The 16,971-nt window shown below is 31.2% G+C and overlaps 2 protein-coding genes and 2 long non-coding RNA genes across 15 annotated transcripts in view; 1 reads left to right on the top strand and 3 right to left on the bottom strand.

The window, feature by feature from the left end:
- LOC130664387 (mucin-5AC-like) overlaps positions 1 to 16,971 on the bottom strand; it is a 324,309-nt gene that overhangs the window by 89,911 nt on the left and 217,427 nt on the right. The window lies entirely within an intron of this gene.
- On the top strand, positions 51 to 3,148 carry LOC130664393 (uncharacterized). The gene is made up of 3 exons (XR_008989398.1): positions 51 to 359; positions 448 to 1,362; positions 2,405 to 3,148. It is a non-coding gene; the product is annotated as an uncharacterized LOC130664393 (long non-coding RNA).
- On the bottom strand, positions 8,751 to 13,075 carry LOC130664394 (uncharacterized). The gene is made up of 3 exons (XR_008989399.1): positions 12,848 to 13,075; positions 12,659 to 12,718; positions 8,751 to 8,881 (listed from the first exon to the last, which is right to left on the bottom strand). It is a non-coding gene; the product is annotated as an uncharacterized LOC130664394 (long non-coding RNA).
- Positions 13,133 to 15,069, bottom strand: LOC130664388 (uncharacterized). 2 transcript variants are annotated; one of them, XM_057464215.1, is made up of 5 exons: positions 14,938 to 15,069; positions 14,757 to 14,840; positions 14,612 to 14,683; positions 13,418 to 13,498; positions 13,135 to 13,347 (listed from the first exon to the last, which is right to left on the bottom strand). In XM_057464215.1, the coding sequence occupies exons 1-5, from the start codon at positions 14,993 to 14,995 to the stop codon at positions 13,250 to 13,252; spliced, it is 393 nt and encodes a 130-aa protein (XP_057320198.1). In that variant the 5' UTR covers positions 14,996 to 15,069; the 3' UTR covers positions 13,135 to 13,249. The 2 variants fall into 2 exon arrangements, with proteins under 2 accessions (XP_057320199.1, XP_057320198.1); XM_057464216.1 differs by lacking the exon at positions 13,418 to 13,498 and having other exon boundaries at positions 13,133 to 13,347.

Here is a 16,971-nt window from a genome sequence, read left to right as displayed (position 1 = left end):
TACTCATTACCGAACGTTATCGACAATGTTATTATTGAAGAACGAAAAATAGTAATGTCAATAATAAAAACTCAACACAAATAATAAATATATAACTTTTAACAAAATACATAAATTATGTATTGAAATATTTCCTACTTTGATTAAGAGTAGAGATTTTTTTATTTTTTATCACGTGGTATAGATATAGAGCCGTTTTTAGCCGAGCAGTGAATGTCCTAACCCCCCCGACAAATATCGAATTTGCATATAAATCGGGTACTTCCATCTGTAAAGCTTGAGCAGGCGCATCTATTCCATAATATGAACAACTAACACTTGGATTTTTCTTTAAGCTATAATTTAAAATTAAACAGATGGTAAGTTCACCAAAATTACAAAAAATTTGTTTCTAAAATAAAAATATTTATTAATATTATCATACATTTGTTAACTTTTGAATTCCAGTACGAGTTCATTTTTACTCAATTTTAAATTTGTTATATATTGGGAAGAGTGGGGCAAGTTGAGACACCACTTTGTAACAAAAAATATTGTTTGTACTCATGATGTACGGCAGAGAAATTGTCTGGTTAATTGTCAGAAAGTTGACGTCAATTGACCAGAGAGAAATTGACCACCGGTCATTTTTTACAATTTGATGTCAGGTTTCGCGCCAACTTGATTTTGACCGGAAGATTATTTTTTAAACAATTGAGAGTAAAAATTTTTACTGTCATTTCGCATCTAAATAGAAGTTAAGAGAATTTTTACGAGTTTTTAAAAAGAAACAAATCGGTCGTTTTGTTGAGTAGAATGAGTTGCAGTTTACGTACAATTACAAAGGCTTGTAAATTTAATATTGTGCAGGCAATCATTTGACTGAAAAGTTGACCAAATTATTTTTGACGTCAATTGACAAGCAACTGTCAGTCGATTTCTCGTGATCTGACTGAACACATAAATTACAGTCATTTTTTATCACTGGTCTGTAGTCTCTAAAAAAAATATGAGGCAAATTAGTCATCCTGAGCAAATTTTGACCGAAAAAATAAAATTTTTTTGTATTTACTGATATTATAAATAGTCGTCATATTTGGGATAACAAACTTTACTCCATGTATGTTTTCTAAAGACTACAGACAAACATTTACAAGAAAAAAACAAACTTTCCTTTTTTGTTAAAAAAATGAGTCTTGTTTTGGCCAACTCTCCCGATTATACAAAAAATTTCAATACAATTTCACAATAGACTAGCTAATAGATGGCATACCTTGCAATAAAATCGAAGGAATTTTTTACCTTTCACAAAGTAGGGACTACACAAATAGGGGTGAGGGAAATCAATCTGTGTTTGTTGAATGTAAGAGAAGATATAAAAAAGTAAGTAATCATGGGACATTTAAATTGAATTCCCTATTGACGCAAGTTCCTCACCTCGAGTTTATCGCATTTTGAACCAATTGTAGAGCCTCCAAATTTATACCCAGTTATATCTCCTCATTTTCCTTTAGCAATATTTCATTTTCACCACCATCGTCGTACTCACTGATCATAAGGAAATTTGAATGATTTTTTATTTCAAATAATTTGTTTATTTATGATATTGATTTATTAACTAAATTAATTTTCGTAGTGTGTCAAAATCTAAGGCATACTTTTAACCTAATGAGCATTGAAAACCTACATTAGACTTTTTAGGACATAGTCATTGTAAAAGCTTGAAATGGACCTACTTAGGCTTACATAGGCTTGAATTAGACCTATAGAGTCATAAATCGTAAAACGAACGTAACTAGACTTAACAGAAGAGAGGTCTTGCAAGGAATACTACGAAAAGGTTAAATTGTTAAATTCGCGGACTACTGGAGAATTGATGCAAGTGATCTAGTCATTTCTCCAGTGGGCTAATGACACCCAAGGGTGGATTGGGTCCCACAGACAGCCTGGGACTAACAGAGGGTCAATTAAAAAAAATCCTACGACTAGTAAAAAATAGCTGCAAGTGATCCAGCGATTTTATCAGTACATTAATGACACCTGGGAGTGGAATAGGACCTTGAAGCAGCCTGGGACCAACAGAGAGTCGATTCAAAAAATTCTGAGCTTGTTCGTTTTACGACATATGTCTTTGTAGGTCTAATTCATGCCTCTGTAAGTCTAAATTCGTTCATTTCAAGCTTTTACAATGATTATGTCCTAAAAAGTCTAATTTAGGTTTCCAATGCTCATTTAGGTTAAAAGTATGCCTTAGATTTCGACTCGGTCAAGTAGTAATGTCACGTACCTCAAGTACATTTCAGTGATATCGAACTAGTTTAGCTCGCATGCATACAGTAATTAAGTACGATAAGAAAAATAACTTGTTTAGAAAATTCGAGGACAGATAAATTCAATTTCTGTATGTAATTTTTTTTTTTTTCAGTGGCAAATATTGAAGGAAATAAATATAAAAATATATAAAGTGTATATAAATATATAGTTATATGACTTAGTAACAAGAGATTTTTTTTTAATCATTTTTTAATCGGGGAAATAAATCGTTTGATTCAATTATCAGAGGCGCTTTTCCGAGAGTTTTTTCTTGGCCCCATCTCAAGGTTCTCTTTTACTAGAGCACACTATCTAGGGGTATGACGAAAAAAAAGCTTCTCTTTGTCCGGCTTAAGAGTCTCAGAAACGCGTAAGAGGCTTAAGAGTACGTTGAGAAGACATTAAATACCAACGAGCTGTCGTCACAATATTTTATTTTTTTTTTTTTCTGTGACCTAAACGCCACGACGATAAATATTCTTACGGTTAATAAGTATGTCGGCAGGAAAAAAATTAATACATTGTTTTTTTTTTCTATTTAGGGGTTTGTTAAAAATGAAAAAAAAATATATATTAAAGTGTAATTTTAAAAACGCTAGAGGATAAAAGAAAAAGAAGTTGTGCGAGATTGAAGACACGGGGGACAGAATCGTTTCTTATTTTTATCTGGTTTTCCAGAGGGATGAATATTTAAGGTGGTGGACTTAATCTGCGCAATGTAATTCACGACCTAAGAATTTCACTCGCATATCACTGAAGTAGCCAATCTTTTTTTTTTCTTTTTTTGTTAGAAGTCAAGACAATATACTCAAGCCCAGAGTTTCAAATTCAAATACTTTTGGTTAAAAAAAATTTTTTGATTCAAATGAATTATTACGAATTTTTAAAAAATAAATTTCATAATTTCTATACCTCGAAGATTCTGAAATTTATTTTATTTTTAGTTACAAGTAATTATAAATAATTTATGTCTAGTTTTAAGAATGAGTTTAAATGCCCGATTACAGAAAAAAAATTATTTTTGAATCGCGTCAAGATGAATTTGAAAATGATTTAAATTGAAATAATTAAAAAAAAAATTTTTTAACTCAAATTTAATTTTGGCATTTAAAATTTTTTTTTTTTTTTTATTTATAAAGAAAGAAAAATGTAATTGGATTTTTTCATATATATTAAGATATGACATTTATTATTAATTATTATTATTATTTATTGTTTATTGGCCATGAAGTCGTAACTCCTTGAGTTCATCCAAAACAGATACATTTAATTGTATAGTACACATTAATGTAATTAACAATAGGCGATTATATACATCTAACACTTAACAAATAAAAAATATTAATTTCATAAAGTGTTTTAATGGATTATGCTTAAAAAATTTAATTACTTATTCTAAGTGATGTCGTTACAGAGATAATTGATTATTTCAAAATCATAGCACGTAACCATTAGGAATTGAGCCATTTTTATCTCAAGTAGATAAGCACGTGCGACTATTGTCCGTCATCTTTGATAAAAATTCATTATTCATCCAAGTTTCGAATTCAATCACTTTATTGAGAATTTAGTCAAATAAAAAAAAATCTAAAAAAAATTCACTTCCCAAAAAAAAAATAAAAATAATTCAAACAAAAAAAAAACATGAGAATTTGAATAAGTCGTTGAAAAAAATTCGACAAAAAACTAAAATGGCTACATCTGAAAGATAGTGGACAGAAGTTGGACATTAACACGCAAGAGCTTCCGGTTGTCCTTTTAAAATTTTTTTTCGAGGGAAGATCTGCGTGGATGAAATGAGTTTCAGAGTCGAGCAAGAACTCGTTTTTCTATAAACCCCTTTTGGCACCCACTCTTCTTGATACTCCCCTTTGGTTCCTCTGCTATCCTTTGCAACCTCACCCCCCCCCTCTCTCTGTCTTTTTATCCCTTATGCCGGTGGATAACGTTTGCAACGTAGACCGCAACCGCGACGAGTTGGCTGGGTTTATTGGTTTTTACCGGCACACAACACAGTCCGATATTTTTTTATTACGACGCTACCCGAGCAAGCTTTTTTATACTCACCCCTTCGCATTGTTGCCAGCAAAGAGGGACTTACGAGCGCATAATATGTATCGTGCCTTACTCCCTTTCCCTTACAAGCTAAAAAAAAGCAACCGAGAAATTTATATATTTTTTACTCGCTTTCATACTAAAGCTAATAAATTTTTTTTAAACTCAACGACAAGTTACTTGTCCGCGTAAATTAAAATTAATCGTTAGCAAATTTGAAATTTTTTTTAATAAAAAAAAAAAGCATAATTTAAATGTAATTTTATTACGGAAAAAAGGGAATTGTATTTAAAAAAGTTAAGTAAGAAAAAATAATTTCTTTCTTGATTTCTGAATGTAGAATGCGAAAATGAGCATCTCGTCTTTTTGAGAGCGAGGGTTGCTATGAAGAATAAAAAAAAAAAGTAAAATAAAATAAAAATAGCAAAGCATTAAACGCAAACAAGGGTAGCAATTTCGTGAGGGGACTTGAGTGAGCTGAGAGCCCGCAACCACGAGAGGAAAGAAACCGAGCCCAAGATACGAAAAAAAAAAAAGTACGTGCCGTGAGAGGGTTAAAGCTACAGATGGGGGTTAAGAACGGTTTAAAAAGCCCGCAACGCAGTCACACGATACTTTTTAATTTAGTAAAAATGCGCATTCATACCATACAAGTATTTTCGTAGTACCTTTTCTGTACCGCGAGTGGTTATAAAGGAAAGAGAGTTGTAGATAGGGGTTGCAATTTTCTAAGGGGATGAAGCTCTTCGAGGGCTTCTGGACTGACTTCAATGGACTGGCTTCACGTTATGCCAGTTACTCGACTACGATTAAAGACCACCGTCGAGAATATGCCATTCCCAGAAAGTGTAATTGACACGGATTTATTGTTCACCAGTTTTATTTTATTTTTTTTATTAACCCCCTGCAGAAAATATTTTTTCCGTCCTCCCACAGACAAAACCGACTCATCTCTGGATTTTATAAATCTGTCTGTTCAATAAAATTTAAAGTCTTATTGTAAGGATCCTTTATTTGGTTTCCGGCCCGAAATCACTAAAAAAATTTACGGGGTAATTAGGAGTTTACCTTTGTTTGAAATAAACGCCTGTAATTTAATCGCTTGTAATGACGTACAACGACATTTATTGACGATGTTTGACAATGATTAACCTCAAGATATTTTTATTGAGTTATATATATTGTAAAGTTTAAAGTGGTGAGTAAAATTGTGAAAATGATAATATGAGGACGAGGTTTGACGTGAATGAAGCATGCAAGGGTTGTAATTTTCTTGAAATTGGTAACGACGCTGCGGTCATAAGGGGTAAGGGAAGAGGAAGAAGAGCAGGAGGTTAAAAGGAGTCAGGTAGGTTGGAGGAATTGGGGGGAGGGGGTGACAATCGACTGGAGCTCAGGGTTCGGGGTAGAGGTAGAGGTAGAGGTAGAAGTAGACGACCACGATGAAATAGCTAGTGAGGAAGATAATTCGAAGTAACCACGACAAATTCCAATATCTAGAGAAATATGCGTGGTGGCGCGTCGTTACCAACTTCCGTACTCCATTGGGGGAATGAGTTTCCACAGTAGTGTCTAACCTTCGTCTTATTAGGATAGAAATATGCGGTTTGACCTGGCTCATACCAGGTAACAAAATAGCCAGCAATCCGTAATTAATTACTTGGGTTGAGACTTAAGTCCCCTGTCCTTATTTTTTTTTTTTTTCTATTAATCCAATAGCTGAATTGTATAATTTGTTTGTTCTGCTGGTTAATTATCAATCGCAGTGACGTAGTTAATAAATTTACTGAAGGAATAGAAAATTTTCTTACCCCGATTTAGGGGAGGTCGCATTGAAGCTTAAGAAAGAGCCAGTGTGCCCGGCGTAAAGCGATTCTGGGAAAATTTAATTAAAACAATCAAATTATGGGAGGAGACGACAACGAGGACGATGAAAACGACGGGTGAATCGGTTGGGAGAGCTGGCAAGAAAATAAGGGCGACTACCACCCGTTTTCTTCACTCATTTTCTCAACTGACTAACCCCCTGTTATTTTCACTGTCACCACTTTCGGCTACAGCTACTAGCATATTTTCAGATGGAAAAATTTAATTTTTCGTTAATTAATTTAAATGGGAGAAGAGAATAAAGCATTTTAAGGATGTTCTTGAGCTATTGTATTAGTGATAGACTTAATTTTTTATGCAGGATGCAGGATATGTGAGTGAAAGCCCCTCAAAATCACCCCCGAGCTCTTAACGGAAAAGAAGATACTGAACAGAGTATCACGTGCTCGGAAATCCTGATGTATTTTTACGATTCGTCGGCTAAATTCCTGACCACGAGGGCTAAGAAGTACCACTTTATTTTTTGCTTTCAACCTTTTCACTCTAGTAGAGACGCGTGAAGCATTCTTAAGAACTGAACACACCCGGGTGAAAAAGTCTTTAGAAAAAGTACCGAAAGTGGGACAGAAAGCGGGTAAATTTAATTTACAAAAAATCACTAGATCAATTGGAAATCCGATAAATAATAAATGTCAGAATTAGAGGGGGTGAAGGTTGACATAAGGGGGTAGAATACACTGGGGTAAGGTACTTTCTTCAAACAGAGGCCTGGCAGCGTTATTGGAAAACGATGATTTACGATAATGGGTTTTTTTTCCCTTACTGGGTGAGATCATCCCTTCTCTTTTCCACCCCCAGTCTAAGAAGAAAAGAGAGCCTGGGAACCCGGGGTTACAACCGCTTTCGAGACTCCGAGGTGGTTAATAACGTTAATTAATATTTCGCAAGAGGTTTGGCGGTCGTGGATACGTACCAGCCTGTAATGGGTGGCAGAGCTTCGGGAAGAAGGGAACACGCTAAGAATCAAGGGGTTGGAGATTACGGTAACGCGTTCTCAGTACGGCAATCTGCCAGCTGGCAACCAGTTTAGACGTCTACGTCGACCAATTGTGGCGACCTGCGACAGTTTACTCTCTTTTCACTAAATTTTCGAGGCCAACTTTCCAAAGCCGTCTTATTTAACAATAAAAAAATCTATATTATCATTATTTTAAACAATAAATTTTTAATAAAATTCCAATTCAAATAATTTATAAATTATGAGGCCTACGTAAAATGTCAATGAATACTTTTTTATAGTAAATTTAATTTCCTATAATTTTGCTTCTATAAATTTTTGTCGTATCTGTGATAAATAAGTCATAATTTCAATTTTAAGTATCCAGTTTATAATTTAATTAGGAATCTAACCTCATTAATGATCTAGCGACTTTGAAATTAAAATTCTGAGGAAACTATTCAAAATACGACAAATTCATACTTATACAATTTTATAGGAAATAAAATTTTCTACAAAAAAGTGTTGATTGACTTTATTCGTAAGTTTAATATTTTAGACGGAATTTTGATTCAAAGTCAAGCCTAAGAAATTTCAGACAAAATTTTGAATCCCAGACAAAATTTTTGTTGCCATAATTTAAATTATGATTATTATTATAATTATTTATAGAAGTTATGTAAGGTGGACAGTAAGAAAATGTAAAATAATTTTTTATGTTCATACCGAGAAATTTAAATCCAGCGCATCAATATTTTATTACGAAAAAAAAAAAATTAATGTAAATTTTACGAGATTTTACGACAATGTAATCCCCACATCGGCTTGACAATGACGACTGCAAAGACGCCTTTCGTTATTTTTTACTGGTGAGTGAGTTGTCAGCCCTCCGAACATCGACCACCGACTGTGAGGGATGATTTTTATTTTCTCGACCAACCGCCCGGTCTACGACGTGCAGACTTTTCTTCACTGTCTTCTGACATGAATTTCTGAAAATTTTCTAAACTCGTGTAAGAGCAAAATTGAGCTTTAATTTCGGATTGACTAGAAGCTGAGTAGAGAATCTGGGGCTCTAGAGAATGATACAAGCGTGTGCAGAGATTTAGGGGGCTGGGGATGAGATGAAAGAATGGGAAAGTGAAGAAGCGGGGAAGTGGGGAAATGGAATGAGTTAGTTAAAGGAATGAAGGGTGTGACATAAAGCCGACTACTGAGGATTGCGTACGAATAACGGAAATTAAGTGTCAACTGAAAGAGAGAAGAGTTGAGAGCAAACCCTCCTTGACTCTTAAACCAGTTGGGGGTTCGTTTGTACTGAAGATGTTGAGACCTAAGCCCAAGAATTAAATGTATACGTTGCTGCAGATATTTTACTTTAGATTAAGTATTTTTTTAACGCATTATTTGTAAAAAAATTACATATTCATTGACTTCATATAAATTTATGTCTATAAATATTTTATTACTATTTTTTATTCATTCCCAAGTGAGTAATTTTTGAAAATACTTTGAACGAATAATTACATAAAATATTGGTAATAAAAAAATTTATGTTTTTATATATATACATGTATATGAAGATATCATTTTGAATTTGACGTATTGCATATATATATTTTCAAGTTTTATTAAAATTTTGAACTGAGTCACTATACTCATAAGTGTTCATATGCGACTGAACTCCCATGTCAAAATCATTTTCTCCATCTGCCAAAAAATTTTATTATCATAAAACAAAAATATGGATTTTTATAAAATTATCAATCAAGGAGACTAAACTTTCAAAAATAATATAGTTTTACATGAAAAAAAAAAATGAATTTATTTAGAGTAGATAATTAACAATTTTGTAATTTGAAATTTAAAAAATCGCCTATTTCGCTTCATGGCGCCCATTTACCCACGACTTTTTTTTATTACCAAGTTCTATAATATTTACATATATTCGAAATTTTATACTGATACAAAGTATTGAGGGTAAAATGGGGCCCTTAGAAAATTTAATAAAATTAAAAAAGAAAAATTATTGTGACCCGAAAAAAAGTTTTTTTTTTTAATGAAGATATTGGCAAATTATTAGATACTTGTTAAATATATGTAAATTTAAAACATGTATGGTAATTAAAAACAACAGATTTTTCGTGACCCACACGGAAAGAACAAGATGGTACTGGCTACTTTTACGGAAAAATACTAATGAAAACTATTGGAAAACACTAATGAAAAACTAATAGTCTTGTATTTTCGCGGACTAATGCTTTAGTGTCATTAGTGCGTGTAGTTCTGTTAGTTAGTGTTCTCGGAATTTTTAGTCTAATACACGGTAAAAAATGCATTTTTAGGTTTGTTCGAGCTACTCCATATTAACTGTGTGCACTTTGATTATCAATATCTCACCTTACAAACGATCAAAAATTCTAATTTTTTGAAATTACATGCAGGACATATACACGGTAAGAAATGCATGGCGTTCAACACCATGCTGGTATGGTCTCAAGACAGATACTAAAATAGTATGTGAAATATTCCATGACAGTATTGCAACGAGTCCCAGAAGTATGGCGTTATTTACTATACTGTATAGTACTGGAGCTATTGTATTGCTCACACGTATGCATAGCAGGCACGGTGAAACAGCATAGCCCTGAGACCCATACCACATTGCTACTAGTTTTTCCCGCCATAATTTTTGGCGTGTCAATAAATGTATACTATCGTATTACCGCCAAAACTATATATATGTAGTTAGACTAGGTTTATCTGCCAGAAGCATTCTGGATACGGCAACGCAGTATGGGCCTGACGGCCATACTGATATTGCGGCGTCCGCGACAACTATCGCTAGTGTTCCCGATGAAAAAAGATTTTATACAATTGTATAAAATTATATACAAAAAATGGCCTGATCCAATTGTATACAACTGTATAGGAATTGTATACAATTCTATACAAATTGTATACAAGTCTATATAATTATACACAGAAAAAAAAAAATCTTGACTCAAGAAAATTTTTCTTCAACCAAGAAATTTTTCAGCGAGTGGAATGAAAACCGGAAATTTCTTGAACGAAGTGAAATAATTTCTTGAATTTTAAATCTTCAATTAAGAAAAAAAATTCTTAAGCCAATACATATTTCATACTTGGTCCAATAATAGAATTACTTGTTTTAAAAACTTGCAGTTTTTAGTTTAATAATAATTTTTCTTAACCTGAGTATGTTACTTACTTAAACTAAGAAATAAAAATATTTAGTTCGAGAAAGTTATACACTTAATTAAAGAACTATGATGTTTTGAAACAATAAACGGTACGAACTCGAACTAAAAATAAAGGGAGTTGATTCAAGAAATTTAAACTCTTGGTTTGAGTATAGTGTACTTTCTCTGACCAATCACACGAAAAATCTCAAACCAAGATTACTAGAGTCTCAAGCCAAGAAAGTTTTCTCTTGGATTCTCACTCATAGGTGCTCCCTCCTTCGCACCCGAAGGAATGAATACTCCCCACTCTCTCTCTCTTTCTCACACTAGCGCAGCAAACGGATTTTGAGTTCACCTTTTTATTTTAAATAAATTAAAAATTAAATAACCAAATTATATTATTATAATAAATTAATTGATTAATGTAATTAAATAATACTGAATAATTTCTCAATTTTTTTTGTAATTAAATTCGTTTTTTTTTTTTTCAACTTTTTTATATTTATGTCGAAATTCATTTATGAACGATTCATACAATCCGTTCAGTATTTTGGTAAAATGTCAAAACTAACATTTTTCTAAATTATTGGCGATAACATTTGTAATATTAATTCTGGGTTTAGGATTTAAAAATGTGACTGACCATAAGCCAGTGTGGTTCAGTATATGTGGGCAAAGTAAACGTAGTCTAGCAAAGGCTGGGATGGCTTAGTTGGTAAAGCTCTCGCGTGACGCCGAATCGATCTGGGTTCGATTCCTCGGTTAAGCGATATTTGTTTATTCTCAATTTGTTTAAATATTTAACTTATTGCGAAACTTGCCCATCCCTTATAAATGCTTCTGATTCAGTATTTATTTGCTTCACAGCATTGTTTGTAATATTAAAACAAAAAAAAAATTGTTCATTAAAAAAATGAAACAAAAAAAAATAAAATTTTTTAGCTCGATAGATTTATTTGCTTAATTAAAGAAATTAATTTTTTGGCTGGTAATTTTTTTTTTGTTTGCGACAAATAAAAAAATTCTTGGCCCAAGAAAGTTTCTTCTTGGTTTAAAAAATTTTTTTTCTTAGTACAAAAACTTTTTTTTTAGCTCAAGACATTGTTTCTTGACTCGATAAGGTAACAGTCTTTAGACAAGAAACAAATTTCTCGAGTTAAAAACAAACTTTCTTGGCCCGAGAAAATAATGCTTTAAACCAAGAACAAACTTTCTTGGGCCAAGAAAGTTTGTTCTTGGTTTAAAACGTTATTTTTCATGGTTCAAAAACTTTTTTGTTTCAGCTCAAGAAATTTTTTCTTGACTTAAAAACGTAACAATTTTCAGCCAAAAAAAAAATTTGTTGAATTGAAAAAAAAATCTTCTCGAACCAAAAAAAAAATTTTTGGGACCAAGAAAGTTTTTTCTTGGTTTAAAGAATTTATGTTTTAGACTAAGAAAATTATGTCTTCCGCGAAGGAAATAATTTCTTGATCCAAATAATTTTTTTACTTCAATAAAGTAAGAAATTTCGCTTGGTTCAAGAAAAAAATTTCGAAGACATTTTATTTCTTGTTTCAAGATTTCCTTTTTTTCTGTGTATACAATTTTATAAAAATTATATACAATTCGATATAATTGCAATAATAGAATTGTATACAATTTGTATAGAATTGTATAAAATTTCTATACAATTTGTATAGAATTTTATACAATTTCTATACAAATTGTATACAATTGGATCGGGCCATTTTTTCTATCCAATTATATAAAGCCTATATATAATTATATATAGTCTATATATAATTGTATAAAATCTTTTTTCATCGGGTTACTATTCCCGCAATGGTCGAATCATCTATGCATACAATTTTATAACCTATAAAAATCTTCGATACCACACAGTATGGCGTTCACGCCCATACTGGCATGGTGATATCCGCGAAATATTTCTTACCGTGTAAGCGTAATGCACTTATTCCTTAGTATCGATAGTATAACCCGATAAAAAAAATTTAGAACCAATTATATATATGTAGATTACTATTTGTACTGATTAGTTGATGTTTGTTCAACTTTTTATCAATAAAAAGTTACTCGTTATTACTGGGGCTCGAACCTGGATCCTTCTGCCTATCAGTTGAAGCTTATGTCACTTTGCCATACCACCCCGGATGATACTCAGTTAAATCTGAGGTCTTATAAAAAATTAATTAAATAAAAAATAATTGAAATTTTGATATTTTTATTTTTCATTAGTCTCCTTAATTGATCGAGTAATTAAAAAAAAAAAAGTGTTCACTGTGCTTGACAACTTCAAAAACAATTTGAGGCCTATGTTGAGGACTCAATCGAATGCATCCTGCGATAAAATGAATTTATAAAATTAAAAAAAAAATAAACAGTAATTGAATACTTGTATTTTTATAATTATTGGCTTGATAAATCAGAAATTATAAAATAAAAAAATTGATCACGTCAACATAATTACCTGATATAAAATAAAAATATAAAACAATAAAACAAGTAAAAAACATATTTTTCATGATAAATTAGAAAGTTAACTAGTTTTACTCTAAATGCGCGTTAATTAAGAAAAATTAAAAATAGTTATTAACTACTGGACTTTGATTTGAGTTTGACATATCGCTTATCGTAACAATGCGTCATAAATCACAACAATGTAATTATTTTTAAATTAACTCTAGTGCTTATAGAAAAAAAACAATAAATTATCGGTTAAAAAATAAAACTTTTTTTTTTTATTTCAAACAATTAAATAATAAATTTTTTGTTTTTTTATTTTCTAAAGATTATTTATTTTTAATGCACAATTACAATCAATAAAGTTTTATTTTAAAACTTTTTGCGTTGGCTTATTTGCCAACGGAGATTAGAAATCAAAGTAAAATTCTTTGGTGTACTGGTCATTTTTATTTTCTTCTGGAATTTCTGGCGGATGATTGACTTGACGAGCGACACGTCGATGGTCTAAATTAAAATGTAAGTTATTAAAAAAAAAAAAAAAAACTGAGGGCTTGTAAAGATTTTTTTAATTTACTTTTGATTTTATCCGTTACAAATTCCTCATCACAACTTTTTTTTGGTGAGTCTTCTACTTGACGAACAACACGAAAATTTTCTAAATAAAATATTTATGTACTATGAAATTTATTGAAAAATAACATCTTACCCGTGTCAAAATCTAAGGCATGCTTTGAACCTAAATGAGCATTGAAAACCTACATTAGACTTTTTACGACATAGACATTGTAAAAGCTTGAAATGGACCGACTTAGGCTTACAAAGGCTTGAATTAGACCTACAGAGTTATAAATCGTAAAACGAACGTAACTAGACTTAACAGAAGAGAGGACTTGCAAGGAATACTACGAAAAGGCTAAATTGTTAAATTTGCGGACTACTGGAGAACTGATGCAAGTGACCCAGTCATCTCTCCAGTGGGCTAATGACACCCGAGGGTGGATTGGGTCCCACAGACAGCCTGGGACCAACAGAGGGTCGATTTAAAAAAATCCTACGACTAGTAAAAAATAGCTGCAAGTGATCCAGCGATTTTATCAGTACATTAATGACACCTGGGAGTGGAATAGGACCTTGAAGCAGCCTGGGACCAACAGAGAGTCGATTCAAAAAATTCTAAGCTCGTTCATTCCATGATATATGTCTTTGTAGATCTAATGCATGCCTCTGTACGTTCGTTTATTTCAAGCTTTTTCAATGATTGTGTCCTAAAAAGTCTTATTTACGTTTTCGATGCTCATTTAGGTTCAAAATATGCCTTAGATTTCGACTCAGGTATACATTATATAGAATCAGTATTATACTCGATGTCACTAGATGTATAAAATAGCTTGTGTAATGAATGCGCGAAGAAAAACGCATTTAAATGTCTCAAGTCAGCGTCATGCAGTCAGAGTTATAAAAATAATTTACTTTATTATTATTAAAAAAGATTTACACTTTGAAAATTGGATGCTATGTTTAATAATATTCTCTTATAAGAACTTAACTCATTAAAAAAAAAAGCTATCTTTGGTGTTATGTCATATCAATTAATCGAGATATGTAAGGTTATAAAATTCAGCTGACGTTGCCTTGATCTACACATGCGCCTGTTGATTAATTAAGTGCGCATGTGCAATCTAGGCAGCTGAATTTGAAGACTAAAAATAACTTTCCAAAAAATCTAAAAGACTAGTAATTTTAAAAATAAAATATTTTTAAAATTTACCTGAAAAGACAGAAATTTGCTCAGGAAGTTCTTCTGGTGGAAAATCTACTTGACGAGTAACACGCACAGGTTCTGAGTTTAATTAGAAATTATTTAATGAAATAAAATGAAAATTATCAATTTAAAAGAAAATTAATTTAATTACCTATAGGCTCATCGATTACAATTACATTTTCTGGAATTTCTTCTGGTTGATCTTCTACTTGACGAGCTACACGAATAGTGAGTCCTAAATAAATTTGAGTTAAATTTACAGAACTATTGTAATATTTTATCTGAATATATTAAAATATTGCTAAATAATTTATTTAAATTGCTTTAATTACCTGAAGTTAAATTAAGAAGTACAAGTACAACTAGAGGAATAAAAAAATTAATTGTCATTTTTTAATATTTTTATTTATCACCGGTCTATATATTTATATTTATTTTTTAAGTTAACACTTGGAAAGATTCAGTCGTTATGACGATAGTAATTTAAAAGTTACTCTTTATATATTTGTCTACTTCGTAGTTGACTGATGAAGCAATGGCTATCCGAGATATAAAAATCGACGTTAATTGGTTCCGAGAATTTTGAAAAAATCTATTAGTGATTAGTGTGATATTCTAGGAAATTTTTGTAGACATATATAATTCTACTTAATGGACATTAAAAATGTTTTTGTGTAAAAAATACATTTTTTTTTAATTACTTTGTTATTTTCCATGACGACTATTTTTTTATTATGAGCTACATTTAATGACTATGAAGTAAATAATAATTCAACGGTCAATAGGTAGACATTAATTATTTTGATTGAATAATATGAGTCACTAAAGTGATGAATAATATGATTTTTTTTTTTTTTCAAGTATTTTATAAGCTTTTTTTTCCAGTCCTTGAAATATTTAGTAATCTTATCTGGTAGTAAAAATGTTTCAACACTAATTGAAACTGCTATAAAAAGAAACAAAATTTATTGTAAACAAAAACTAAATTCTTTTGAAATAAAAAAATTATTCGTTTTAAAAATTTTTTTATTCACAATTCAAGAACCATAAAATTATTTTAGTTTAAAATATATATTAGCCTCCAAAGTATTTTAAAAATTTTTGCTAGTCATGACTGAGAACTAATTTAGATAAAATTGTTACCCATTAAGTAACTGAGATAAAAAATTCCACCTATGGAATTTTGTTAAACTATTTTTTATTTTTTAAATACACTGAGAAATTATTCTTGTTTGAAATGCTATGGTGTCATTACTATGATAGTAATCGGGACCGTGTCGGCCTCCTGACCAAAATTGAAATAAACACATGGAAAAATTACTATGGCTATAGTAAAACTTACAATGCACTGTAAAAAAATTTCGACGTGAACGCAGATTCAATTCGGAGTGGATGACTGTGTATTTATTTAATTCCTTTGGAGTAAAATTTACTACTTAAGAGCTTTTATTTAAATATTAAAACTCCAAATGGAAGTGAATGTGGATTTTAATATACAGTGAAAAATTTGGAGTGATTACGGATTTTAATTCAATCGGAATTCACTCCATTATTCGGAGTTCCGGAGTTTCGAAAAAAATCACTCTGCATACGGAGTAAATTTGGAGGTTATTTTTTCAGCGGAGTGACCTGGATTTCATTTAAATCCACATTCACTCCGACCCAGAGTTTCAATATTAAATTAAACTCCCAAATTTAACTCCAAGGGGAATCAATGAATAAACAGTCATCCACTCCACGGTTTCATATTTCATTAGATGACTAAAAATTCAAATTTTCGAAGTTCATTAGCTTCGAAAATTTGAACTTTTACATTTTGAACTTTGAATAATTTAGTATATCTTACATCAAAAATAATTTTTTTTTGATATAATTATTTTTTTATTCATTCATCATCATCATCCACATAGTAAAAGTTCAAATTTACCAAAGTTCAAGTTGCCAAAGTTCAAATTACCAAAGTTCAAATTGTCCAGTTCAATTTTCAAAGTTCATTAGGTTAGTCACCCACTCCACATTTACTCTGGATTTACTCTGCTAATTTTTAGTGTAAAATCTAGATAACTCCGAAATCACTCCGCTGAAAAAATAAACTCCCTATTGACTCCGTATGCAGAGTGATTTTTTCTGAAACTCCGTTATTCCGAGTGCTGAAGTAAATTCAGATTTAGAAAATCCGTAATCACTACAAATTCACTCCCGCTTTTTTACAGTAAGATTACAGTAATTTTTTATATAACCGTTGTCAATTTTACTACGGCCATAGTAATTTTTCCATGTGTTTATTTAAATTTCCGTCAGTGGCCAAAATGGTCCGGCTATACTATGACACCATAGAATTTCAAACAAGAATAATTTCTCCGTGT

This window comes from Microplitis mediator, chromosome 3, assembly GCF_029852145.1.
Source record: "Microplitis mediator isolate UGA2020A chromosome 3, iyMicMedi2.1, whole genome shotgun sequence".
Taxonomy (NCBI): Eukaryota; Metazoa; Arthropoda; class Insecta; order Hymenoptera; family Braconidae; genus Microplitis; species Microplitis mediator.
This window is presented reverse-complemented; position numbering and strand designations above follow the sequence as displayed.

What these genes read in the sequence shown, in the direction of transcription:
- LOC130664388 (XM_057464215.1), bottom strand. Translation starts at nt 14,995, where the DNA reads ATGACAATTAATTTTTTTATTCCTCTAGTTGTACTTGTACTTCTTAAT. An exon ending in ACTTCTTAATTTAACTTCAG is followed by an intron (nt 14,841 to 14,937) that starts GTAATTAAAGCA and finishes AAATTTATTTAG; the next exon opens with GACTCACTATTCGTGTAGCT. An exon ending in TGTAACGGATAAAATCAAAA is followed by an intron (nt 13,348 to 13,417) that starts GTAAATTAAAAA and finishes ATTTTAATTTAG; the next exon opens with ACCATCGACGTGTCGCTCGT.